At 35.8% G+C, this 13,282-nt stretch overlaps 1 protein-coding gene across 2 annotated transcripts in view; it reads right to left on the bottom strand.

The window, feature by feature from the left end:
* LOC124369987 (proton-coupled amino acid transporter-like protein CG1139) overlaps positions 1–13,282 on the bottom strand; it is a 34,905-nt gene that overhangs the window by 6,634 nt on the left and 14,989 nt on the right. For both annotated transcript variants that reach the window (XM_046828245.1, XM_046828251.1), the window contains exons 2-7: positions 12,229–12,407; positions 9,789–9,939; positions 9,066–9,190; positions 6,839–6,923; positions 1,314–1,586; positions 734–912 (exon numbers count right to left, since the gene is read on the bottom strand). In XM_046828245.1, coding sequence (XP_046684201.1) covers positions 734–912; positions 1,314–1,586; positions 6,839–6,923; positions 9,066–9,190; positions 9,789–9,939; positions 12,229–12,407 — 992 coding nt within the window. The remainder of the gene's footprint in view (positions 1–733; positions 913–1,313; positions 1,587–6,838; positions 6,924–9,065; positions 9,191–9,788; positions 9,940–12,228; positions 12,408–13,282) is intronic.

Raw genomic sequence — 13,282 nt, 5'->3', positions numbered from 1 at the left:
TTTAAAGTCTGCTTAAAGTGCTTAAATCCAATCAAAGCTAAGGTTTTACATTGTCCAATTTTGTCTTCTGTTCTAGACAATGTGTTAGACTTATCCCATACCCCATCACCTCAGTTGTGCATTACAAATATTGCGTTTAGAAAATTAAGACTGTATCAACGTTACTGACATAATAGAATAATTATTAGAAGGTTACAGTTACGAGGCCCTAAACTAACTCTATTTTGAATGGAGGAACCTTAGAAACTTCTAAATTTCACTCCTATTCTTATTATATCAAGACCTTCAACTTAAGATGTCACACGATGAACAGCAGGTGTCACACGATGTATGGCCATATAACAAAGCATCTAACTGAAGAGAAGTTTTAACCCATATTCAAGCAGTACCCATTTTGTATAGAAGAGCTATAATGAGTTTTCTTGGTGGCCTTGCTTTTGTCTCATAACAACCTCTAATGTTTAGGTATTTCTTGATGGGTCGCACATTTAAAATTATTGAGTTGCCTCCACCCACAATTTTAGAGAGAGGAGGGTAATTTTGAAATCACTCAATCCTCCTCAAGTGATGTCATTACATATCCTCGATGAAAGTTTGAACATTTTCATTGATTAAAAGTTTTAGGTGGGAAGGTGGAACTTTTGTGACACCCGGTATATTTGATATACAAGCGCAATGTTACAACAACATTTATTTCCAACTCATCATTTTAGAGTGAGTGGAAGTGACTTACATAGATTCGTAAGGAAGGTTGAGTGTGAGACTGCCTTCCACCGCTTCACCATACTTTAGGTATCCGATGAAGCCAATGCTCAGTAGCAATATAGTGACAATCAGGTTTCCAACATTCAACACACCAAGTGGTGTGCTAAATTTCTCTGGATTCTTCATTTCAGTTTGCAAGGGCAACACCTGAAAGCAAATAGAATAGAGTTGAGATATATATCCTGCTAAATTTAAATCACAGTATATGAAATTATAAGTTATTAAATTTATAAAACTTACAGCTCGATCTTTTTTAAATACTAGTAATATGTTATCAATTATAAGTAATCTACACCTGGGATGTTACCCCCTTGTAAAAGGCTCTAAACAAAGTTAAGTATTACTTCAAGCTGCGATAAAGGCTAAATTTGAAGATAAACACTCAAGTACAATGTGACGCCAATAATTTCTTCCTGTTAAACACGATCAGTCAGTGCTGAAACAAGTTGTCCTAAATTGCAGAGTTCATGATAAGTGTGAGCCTGGTCCTTTGCCTGCTTAGGGAAATCATGATTAAGTGTTTTTTTAAGCTGTAATACAATTCTTACCAAACTGATGCCTTCATAAGCGTACACGACAGTGCCAAAGAAAAGCGGTAATTGGTTGAGCGACGCCACAGCACGACGGTCAGCTATCGGGGGGATGTCCTCAGTAGAGATGTATAGGGTTAGAGCGATGCCGACCACTGTGATGACTGTAGCAAACAGTGACACCGGTGCCACGTACTTAAGATTGCGGATGAGGATGGTTATGGTGATGAAGACCTGCGTGATCACCATGTTCAGGTGAATCTCCATATTATATCCGAAGTAGTGCAGGATCTGAAAATTAAGGGTATTTTATGGTAAATACAACAAATGAATAATCATCTCATAAGAAAAGTGTTGAAATCAGTACTTTCTTCATGCACAATCTCTCAGTGTGGAGTTGAAAAGTCTCAGCCAGTAGAGAGCTTGATAACAGCAGAAATCAAACCTCAGCTACGAAAGAGATTTATAAGTAAGATACTCCGGAATTTAACTCCAGTACATTTTCTGGGGTGAATAAATAGAGAAATAAAAAGATACTTAGCATAACAACTATAATATAATATTTCTTTATGTTTTAGTAACTTATTTATTATTTGCAATGTGACAATAAAAAACCACAATTATTCCTTGATAACTACTCTCTATCTCACACACTACGAGTACCAGTGATACCAGGATATCACATTCTCTCCTTTAGCTGGACAAATTCTGTTCGTGTCAAGAAGTTGGACGCGGTCAGGACATTCATAGTCCCCCAGCTGGATTTCAACCTCAGGACGGCGAGGATCAAGAAGACCTCCCTAAAGGGGCTGGACTCCTTGATGAGGGCGGAAGGCAAGAGGACACTCGGCCTCCCCTCGCGAGCCAGCGTGGAGCTGGTCGAGCTTCCGCCATCGTGGGGCGGCGCGGGTCTGCTCCCCATCTCCGACCAAGCCGATCTAGCCGCGGTAGGGCATGCGTTCCGGCTCCTGACTTCACCTGACCCGAAAATCTCCCGTCTTGCCCTGGAGGGCCTAGCCGTATCTGCTGGGCATCGCTCTGCTGCCCGGGTCGACGTTGGACGACTCGTCAACTACCTCAACGGGGACGTGGCGGGGAACTCCAACGTCACCACCACCTTCTCTGCGGCCCGGACGGCGAGAAACCGCCTCTCCAAGCGCCTGCCTACGCTCCGGTGGGGATGGAGTGAGGAGCGGCGGTCATTCCAACTGACGATGCCTGGTGCGAGACGGCCAATCACCGTGGACGGGAGGAGCCGGAAGTCCCTGGCGTCAGCACTGCGACGAGCGCTGCAGCTCCACGGCCGGGCTACCCTTGCCGCGAAGCCGGACCAAGGCAGGGTGGCTCGAGTCGTGACGACTTGCCCCACCTCCAATCACATGATGCGCGGAGGCCGACACACCCGTTTCGCCGACTGGAGGTTTATTCACCGGGCCAGGCTAAACACCTTGCCACTGAACGGGTGTCGGAGGTGGGGCAATGAGGACCGCCGCTGCAGAAGATGTGGAAGATTTGATGAGACGACTGCCCACGTGCTATGTCACTGCCTGCCTATGATGCCTGTCATAACAAGACGACACGACGCCATCCTGGAACTTCTGACATCGGAGATCCGTGGGCACCCTCAGGAGGAGACTCGTCTGGACAAGAGGGTGCCGTTCCAGGAGCTGGTACCATACGTGGAGGTCCCGGAGGAGGTGGCCAGCTGCCGACCGGACATCGTGACGATCGGCCGGAGAAACAAGATTGTACGTGTAGTCGACGTCACGGTGCCCTATGAAGACGGTTGGCAGTCGGTGACGACGGCCAGGGAGAAGAAGATGGAGAAGTACGCTCCTGTGGCGCGACTGCTCTCGGCTGGGGGATACCGGACAACCGTAGACGCCTTCGTGGTGGGGTCCCTAGGCGCCTGGGATTCCGCCAACTGGACCACCCTCAGCCGCCTGGGAGTTGACCGCCGCAGGGGTGCTGCCCTGGCCAGGCGCTGCGTCTCCGAGGCCATCAAATGGAGCCGGGACATTTACGTGGAGCACGTGACGGGCATCCGGCAGTACGTGGGATAGTCGTCTCATCATCCGCCCCAATTTTATTTTATTTATTAACTTATTTATTGACCATTTATTATATTGTTAACCTATTTATTATATTTTATTGCATGTTTTAATTATTGACTAGTTTCTATTGTATTTATTGATTGTTAAGTTTTATAGTTTTTATTAGTTTAAGTTATGCATGACCGCCTGTTCTCTGCATCCTTAGTTTTTAGCGTCAATGGCCTGTTATCTAGTTATATAGTATATATCAATGTTAATATTTTGCTTGCATGAATATAATCTATCAATTTTGTCCGGCTAAAACAAATAAAGGCAAAAAATTAGGCCCCAAAATATCAGAAGTACTTCAATAGACTTTTTAATGATTGGATCGTTTGACTGATTTCCTAAATTCACAAAGTATATATTATTGCCAAATGCAAAGCCTGTCTACGAAGGTAGAGGTTTATTACTTAATGCAGCTCTATCCATTACGTTTCTCTGACTCTTGTTTCATAAACATTTATATCACTTCTCTGAGTAAGATTCAAATCATTTTGATTTGATTCTCTGTGTAAGATTCAATTCATTTCGATTCTCTGAGTAAGATTCAATCCATTTCGATTTTCTGTGTAGGATTCAATTCATTACGACATTCATATTGAAAATGAGGTTGATTTAAGTATGCAGAGTAAGGGTAGTTTCAATAACTCTAACTAAATAGTGACTAGTTTTCAGTAATTTCAAGAATGCTATTTTGGAATGATGTTTGAGCATCTTGCCCATACTCATGTGAATGAAGATAGATGAGTTCAAATATCATGAGCAGTATCTATGATTAACAAAATAGTTTCTCAAAGTTCCTCAGGATAATTTGATGCAAACTTTTTTTATATGACAGTCTCATGTCACAACTTGGTCTATTTTATCCTTAGTAACACAGGCCGACACAAAAGCAAAAGTGACCAACTGGTCTCAGAAAATTGTATTGTGTTCCAAAGTTAGGTTTTCTCGATCTCAGACAGACCTATAAATAATTTGTTTTCTTTGCATTGATTTACAATTTAGCTAATTGAAATGTTGTATGCAGCAGTTCAAATTCCTGAACGTTTGCCTTTATAATGATTTAGAAGGATATTATCGGCACACCGGACCAGTCATCCTCCCAGAAGCTATGAGTCAGAGTGTTTAACACAAATCAAAAATAATAAAACCAGATCTTTGTTTTATTATTTATTATTTTTATTATTTAAAATTGTCTATTTATAAGTCCAAATGTTGGTGATTTGTTGCTAACTTGTGATTCCAGCCAAACATTTTCAGCTACACAGTATCTAATATAAAAAACTTATACTATATATGAGTGATAATACTATACGGAGTCTGCAAAAAGTCTGGAAACAGCATTTTATTTTTTTAACAATCGCAGATAAGGCGACAAAACTTTATACTATAAGTACTATACTTAAAAATCTAATTTTTAAGCAAATATTAATTTTTTCATCATATTGGGAACAGTTCACAAGAAGTCAGAAGAAAATATTAAATGAGGGTATAGGTCAAGTTGTGTATTAAATTAAAATTCTGTACTAGACCAGAATGTCACCAACTTGTGTAAAGCTTGGTTGTCTTACCTTGCGTTAGATAAAATAATAAAACCTCACAGCATACATAAAACTATTTTTCCTAATTGTGAATGACTTTACACCACATTGGGTAACGGTCTAGGAGGAGGTCTGTGAAAATACCCTACATGACGCAAAATAATAAAATGTTTAGTAGTTCTAGATGAGGTTATCGTTATAGCTTACATTGTTTTACAATATATGCTCAAACTGTTTTCTTTCAGCAGTTTCACAGTGAGCAAGGAGGTTGTAGTAGCCATCCATAACATATAGTAGACATACCTGCCGCTTCATTTAGTATTCTTTGTGTTCATTTGTATAGGTTAGAGGGCTTCGTCTTATAAACTTTGCTTTTTACTCACATCATTATATTGCAGTATTCGATACGCCAATCAAAATCGTCTTCAGACAGTTCATGCACAAGTTTTACTTTATAAGGGTGGTATTTGTTACATTTTAAAATATTAACCACTGAACTGTTATTTATGTCATGCTCTGTGGCAGCTTTAGTAATTGAAGAGTGTGGATCTTCAACGAAAGATTGAAGAGCCATCTCATCACAGGTCATTGTTTTAGATAGACCACTGCGTGGGCGATCTCATGCACTTTCAAGCTGTTCAAAACATCAGACTGTGACGTAAACTGCATGTTTTGAAATAGGTGGTCTGTCCTGAAATCTTATCATTAAATAGATCAGCAACCTGTTGGTATGATCTGTGTAGATCACCATTTATAATCCTTATAATCTGTACATTCATTCTTTCAACTTCAAATAATGCCATTTTGGTCTTGTATTATTTGACTAGTTTCTTGAAACTGAAAAAAGTAGAACTAATTAAAATAATCAACTAAAGGTGCACACACTCCACAAGAACTGACCAAGAAAGACAGGGAAAGGAATTTCCCCAAACAACAATGACTAATTTACTACTAATAGCGTATTGTTAGCCACTAACTCGACTGATAAGGAACATATCTACATCGGTGTATACGAGATGCCTGATACAACCAGCTCAAGTCGTTGTTATTTATTTTTAAATCATATAAACATTTCTTAACTTTGTGATTGGTCATTGTTGCTGGCCGCGTTACTTATTTTCATGTTTTTCACATGCTAGATTTTGCGCATAAAGGAGCACTTGATGCTACTGTTGAGTTTTCCCTGTTCCCCTGTCAAGAAAATGTATACATATAAAATTCTTGGAAACATATTTCGATCAAAAAGCATCTACCTCCAACCTTTATATTCTACTTCAGGACTAAGGCATTTCCGATGCTATAGTTAATCTTCCCTTGTTACTCCATCAAGAAAACATAGGAAGATCTGAGAAGACTACTTCGGTCACAAAGTGTCTACTTCCGGCCATTGTAATCTTCTTTTGGTCTGATATAGGAATTTTTGTTCAAGACTTTCTTGAGGTTTACACTTAGCGATTCATTTTCATTTATGAGATAAAATTAACATTTTAATTTTTTTTTATTAATTAATTGACAACTATTCATTACATATAGAATAAAATAATTAAGATTAAGCTTAGTATTAGGTTTATTGTGATGTAATAGGTCTACTCCTTCTGTTAGAAAGTCATACAAAACATTCAGTGCACTCACTACATTATTAGATGAGGATAGTATCGTAATCCCCATTTTTAAATAGAGCAAATCTAGAAACAAACGTTGATTAGTCTAGTCTAGCATAATAACTTATCTTAAACTGATTTTATTTTCATTAACTATCCAAAAATTCATTTTATTCCTACCCTTGAATAACACAATAGTTGCAGTAGTAGAATATGTTTTACTTTAACTAAATACTTTGAATAGATGCTTTGTATCATTCATTTTGTTTAATACAGTTAGTTGTTTCAGAAAGTAAACCACTGACCTGCTGACTAGTGCTGGTGACAAAAACTATATACACGCAGCAGAATCCCAATTGAGCTACCGTCACAAAGAAGTTTACAGCAAATCTGAAAGCAAAATTGCTTAGTATCAGTTTTTATTTTAATACTTGTATAAGTAACGTGAAAATGTAAAAGTAAAATTAGAATGTTCATAAAAGGATATTAATCTTTTTCATTAATTCAAAGGTAAGATAATTAAGAACTGTCATGAATTTTCATGCATTGTGGTGAGTTTATAATTACATTTAGTGCTGTTGGTTAAAGTGGAGAAAGATGTCCTCTTACCCCAGGGAGATGTCTTATCTCCTCTGGGAGATTTGTGTTCGGGGCCAAATTCGAATTGCTGATTTCTGTTTTGTCAACTATCAGTTTTCTCCCATTTGCACCAAATAAGAACAACTATCCATGCAACTTATCTATTTAGTCACCTTGTTAATCAAGTGTAGTGTTTCCTTTAGGCTCCCTCAATTCTCAGATCTATCTTTCACGATATCGATATTACTCTTGTAGCCAACTTGTTAGAAAATCGCAATTTAAAGTGCTCAAGAAAGTGTATAGATTAAACACTTTGTCCCTTCTCCATGAAAACTCCCTCAATTGTTGTGGTAATTTTCATTTTATAAATGCGCTATTTAATTTTTAATTATATCGATAGAGCATTGGTTCATAGCTTGTCTTAGGGGAGGAGGGGATGAATCTCATTAAAGAGAACACCACACTGGAGGAGGGATGTGGAGTTCATCTAAATAGATTTAGATTTAAATAAATTAGATAGGCTTAATTCTCAGTAAAACATTTCTGTGTATTTCAAACAAGCTGGATTGCTTTTATATTATCTTTTTCTTTTTAGGCTTCTTGGGATGATGATTTATCTCCCTCTCATCGTCCTCCCCTCCCCATAATTACACCACTTTAATAGAGGGCTAAGAAAGAAATCACTAAATTATCAAATAGCGGGCAGCCTGTGATAAAGAAGCAATATTGAACGTTGTCTCATCATATTGGTTATTTACTGGTTAAAATGTAGCAAAACACTTTTCAAGACTGTCCTCTTCTACTTACCTGTATGAATAGACATGTTTTATTAACAGTTTCGGTTTGACGTCTGTTAACTCTCCCACAGCAAGGCCGAAATATCTCAAGAATCCAATTGCAATAATAATGTTTTGACACAATTTAAACTTGGCAACTTAGACTAAAGTTCATGTTTTAAAATAGGATAAATTACTGCATAATAATTACCTTCAGGCCTGATGCAAATAAAGCTGAGTGTTACATTTTAAATTGGTAAAATCAGTTTATTACCACAATTGTCAGAATGTGGGACCAAGACATATATTATTAAGCATTCAATAAAAGTTCAACATTCAGTGAGTTTAATAATTTTATGTTTAAGCTGAATTCATTAAAATTGAAGTAGTTTTTGGAAAATTAACAAGCCAATCACCGAAACTAAAGGAGAACAAGAAATAAAAAATGTCATGGGTTAAACAATTAGGAATTACAAGCTCTTTTCTGAGCAAATAAAATATAAATAGATAAAGAGATTCTGAGAACAGGATGAAATACGAATACAAATTAGATTTCTTATTGCACATAGAGGATCAGTTTTTAAATAGAAAATAATATTAAACTGAGTAAAATTGGATATTACGTATATAGCACCTTTCAGAATTCCATGTTTTTAAATTCTAGTATCAGTATGTTTACAATGTGTCAACAAATGTAAACGTAATAAGAAAAGAACCTATTGTTGGTCTCCAGTTATAATTATTGATTCTCGCTAACGTAGCCAAGCGATCTAAAACTCAAATCAGTTGAATTAAATTTAAGAAGTCGGCAAATTGAAATCAGAATGACAGTGGAGGAAGGAATAATTGGCGAGGACGAAACCATCAATGAGCAAATATTTAGATGGATTCAGTATTAGGCAAAACAATTAACTATATTAGGAAATGTGTTAAAAAATTCTCAAATCTAGTACACCTTCTGTTACCCACTCGTATCAATGTTCTATCTTATTAAAACTTAAAACATCCATCAGCTAATTGCAAGTTATTATAGTGGCAGCAATAGTCATGAAGTTTTTTACTCACTTTATGGTTAATATTTAAATTATGATATGAGTAATGTAATTCAGAAACAAATGTTTGATTGCACAGCCCTTACTTGATTTTGTCAGCAACGTTAAAAACCATTTTACATTACCTGCCGTGTTTGGCATGTCTGTGGAACAGAGGAGGACCAGCATCAAAGCTCAGCTCCACTGTATCATCAAAGTTCGGGTAGTAGTTGAGTTTCCTTTTCTCTCTCATCTTGTTGGCACAGTTTACCTGTCAAAATAGTTGTATGTTGAATTCTTGGTATTTAAAAACAGAAGTATAGAATTAATTGTGTTCAGATTCAAAAAGGAGCTGTTTTTATAAGAAAAACTGGAGTATTATCCAGATATTGTTTAGTACTGTTCCCTGGAAAATGTTTAATGAGTAATCATTATACATTTTATCGCTATGTATTTTATTTTCTCAAGCAAGACCGGTAAGACAATTTTGAAAACTGTTCCCATTTCAATAAACCAAGTATTAAAAACAAACGCAGGGAAAACATTATCGAAAAGTTGAATTTTTTGTATTAACTTTGGACCTCCAGAGTGTACTTATGCCATGTAGGGTAGGTATCCTTTGGTATGTGTGTAATAAAATCAATGAATGTAAACTATACAACAGAGTTCTTAAATTATTATATTGTTGCTGATTCTTTTGATAAACCAAATTCTTTTGTTAAGGCATCAGTTAAGTTCTCTAAACTATTTTTTTATACTTTTTAATGACATCTTTGGTGAAGGATCAAGCTCTATGTAATGTGTCTTTTTTGAAATCTTAGAACAATCAAATTTTTGTTAACATTGACATATAACAGAAAGTTTGTTACCAGTGTGTGTTGATTGAAGACACAGAGACATCCCAAAAACACCGTCAAGATTGGTGCCAACAGAAGACCTGCATTTTTGAACGCATCTCCCATGGCAAACATTCCTGAAGCGATGTTACTTTTTAAGTGATTTTCGAGAGTCTCTATATACCTGAAATAAAGATTTAAAATATATAGTTGTAACTTTAATTCAAATTATAAAATATTTTCCATATTAATGTTTAAGGAAAAGTAAACATTTTCAACTTTATTTTCATTGGCATAAGAATATTAATTGCCCAATCAAAGCTAAAGACATTATCAATACATAATGCATTACTACTAATGTGCTCTGTGCATATTTCAGAAATCTAATAAATTAACTGTAGTGCACTTCAGGAGGTTACATAATTGTATCACTAGTTATAATAAATAACACAAATATTCCTTGTTTCCTTAAAAGAACGAAAAATATTCATTTTGTAAGACCTTGAGTGTCTTTTCTGGCACAAACAGATCTCGTTAAAATAAAACTTTAGACTAGCAGGAACAATTTTGTGATCCTTGAAGAAGAATTCTATCTTACAAACTATAAAAGCCCTCTGTGTAAGTGACGAATTAATTGCTTTACATTTTGTTCGGCGATCAGTCCCTTTTGTTTCACCAATCAACAAAAGTCAGGAGCCCAGTATTGTTTATTTTAGCTGCATCTTTAGCAATTTGTTCTTACTGCATCATTGTTTTTAAGTTGGGATATAATTTGAGTCATAAATCTGTTTCTACAGTTTATATAAATAAGTAGCTTTGAAAATTAGCAAAAATACTATCAAAAAATAGATTTCTTATATGTCAAGGACAACTCCTTCATTGAAGTCAAACAATAAAGGAAGAATAAGATAATCCCAGAAAAGTGTTTTTTGAAGTCAGATAGATCCTACTTCATTAGTAGGAATTGAATTTCATTATTTTCTATTAAGAAATAGGTAAAATCGAGGCCCAGTTAATTAAAACTTGTCAACACTGACAAGCAAAATTAAATTTTACACCTATATGTCATTATTTAAGAAAAATATTTTACTTTATGTTATTAAAATATTGCATAGGTCAGTACTAATTAAAATGTATTGAAATTACATTAATATAAAAGGTGTAAACCATTGGACAATGGTTGGACTGCACTTTTTTGCCTTGGCAAGTATAGTCTTTTGTGGCCTCTTAGGCTTGTGAGTTGTGGTTATATCTGTTCCTAGTAGCCCAGTCAGTGAATTATTCTAGAAGTAAAGTCAATAAGCGGAAAAAACCAACTATGGAATATTTTTTGGGGTATGTGGAACATAGTATATATAACGTAAAAAAGTCCTGAACCCTATGTGTGGCAGAAGAGGGGGAGGTTGAAAGGTCCCCTGTTGGTTGGTTGGCTACCAGAAAGGGAATAACCAAGATTAGATGCAGATAGGCTTAGAGGTTAGGTCCAGCTAAAACTGTCTTAAACGTATGTTAGCTAATTCCAAAGCTGCCAACTTGCTGTGACTTTATTATATCTCAAAACAAAATAAAATGGGTTAATATACACTGTAATACATGCAAGTATGTGCAGCTATAAAATTTTACTATAATATAACAAACCATAATTGAGAATGTTGAATATAGCTTCATTTCACTTTCCACTCAGTGCAAGTCTTAATATGACACTGTCCCAGTCTTGACTCCTGGAATTTAGAGTTCACCTCCATCTGAACAGATTCAAAGAAAGTTGGCGATGAAGATGTTCAGGTAACTTGATTGTTCCACTGTGCGTTGGGATTGTGTATTAAATATCACAGTGCACTCAACTGTGGGCTTGTGGGCAATGAGAACACCTCTTCATCTAGATTGGGTGGCTGTGAGGTAACCCGAGCAGTTTTTTTGTAGTCTAATCTATGGTGTCAAAATAATGTAGAGTTCATTTGGAACGTTGTCATCACCGTATTTTTTCAATCTCTTCATTGGATGTGGACTCCAGATTCCAGGAGTCAAGTCTGTGACAGTGTCATATTTCAGATGCTGTAACTGAGAGGAAGGTGAAATAAAGCTAAACTCAATATCATTATTGAATCAACCCATAGCTATGTTATGTGTAAACCATAATTCCAAGAAAACATAAAATATTGTAAACTAGAATGTTTAGTCTAATAATTTGGCCATCCTCTGAACACTGAAAATTGGTTCTTGGCTCCCAAACTAGTTTTAGTTGGTGAATATGGCAGAAATTTCAATTTAGAAGTATTAAGTTGGCAAATACTCCTGGTTCATTAAAAATTAACCTCTCTAGCAAGTACTATAACACTTAGGTTTTTTTAAAACTCTTCACATAATTATAAAAGTTATTATTCACACATATCCCCATCTGCAAGGAACTTTAGGAACAGATTGTATATGAATAATGTCTACTCAGTATCTCTGTCATTCTTAATGTACTCACGTTGTAGGATATTTGGGCCTCTGCATGTGTCCTACGCTTTCTACAGTTGGCAGGTCTACTACTGAAGGTCTGTGATCTTCTACCTTACCGAGGTTCAGCCTGCTGTCTGCTGCCAGCTTGTCGGAGCTCTCCCACACCATTGCTTTGTTGTCAGCTCCGTGGTGCACCATAGCCTTGTCCTAGAATTAGAATGAGTTATATGAATACCATGAATTCCTTCACAGTGAGATCTCAGCATATCAATAAAAAGGAGTTTTGAGCGCTTGCCATTCGGGCCACATGTCCGTATTGGGTCACCAAAATAATCAAACAAAACATTGAATAAAAGCTTCAATATGTACCATCAAAACCAAAATATGAATAGTATTGATTTTATTATACCATACCAAAAAGTCTAATTTGAAATTTGTTTACATCCTATTACTTAAATACAAACTACTTTTGAAAATAGATGTTGAAAACATAACTAGATTGATATGATAAGATTGCTACTTATTGGGCTTCTGCAGTGTCAGGTATAGACCTAATATATTTTTAACTGGATTTTTAATGACTAAGTTATACCGTACTTGAAAAGAGGAAGAAATAGCTTGCGAGTAAACTGGTGTATTGGTTTTTGTTAGGGTTTTTTTTTATTTCAAAATCACAGCTCTTTAAAGCATATACTTCCTTGAAGACATGTAAAATAGAAAACAATTTTGTTTTATTCTACAAGGAATTAAATTCATTCAAAATTTAGAAATTTGTTGTAACAAGGTTTAATAAATTTATGAAATATATAAGTTTCAGCTTTCACACTAGTACATATGTGAATTTAGTTTCAAGGAGTGACAAGTGGTTTTATGATTAATTATTAAAAATAATGTCATTTTTATTTAAGTATAATTGAAAAAAATGGTTTTTTTTAATACTACTAAGGAAACTAAGCTTTTTATAAAAAAGAAACATGTAATTTCTTTCTGTCATAAATATTTAAAAAATGTCATATCCTTTCTCAGCCATTACAATATACCATCAAATAATATTTTAATTGGCTTCAATTCCTCTTTATAAC

The sequence above is a fragment of the Homalodisca vitripennis genome, chromosome 1 (assembly GCF_021130785.1).
Source record: "Homalodisca vitripennis isolate AUS2020 chromosome 1, UT_GWSS_2.1, whole genome shotgun sequence".
In the NCBI taxonomy this organism is placed as follows: Eukaryota; Metazoa; Arthropoda; class Insecta; order Hemiptera; family Cicadellidae; genus Homalodisca; species Homalodisca vitripennis.
The sequence above is the reverse complement of the archived record's forward strand: the minus strand, read 5'-3'. Positions and strand labels throughout refer to the sequence as shown.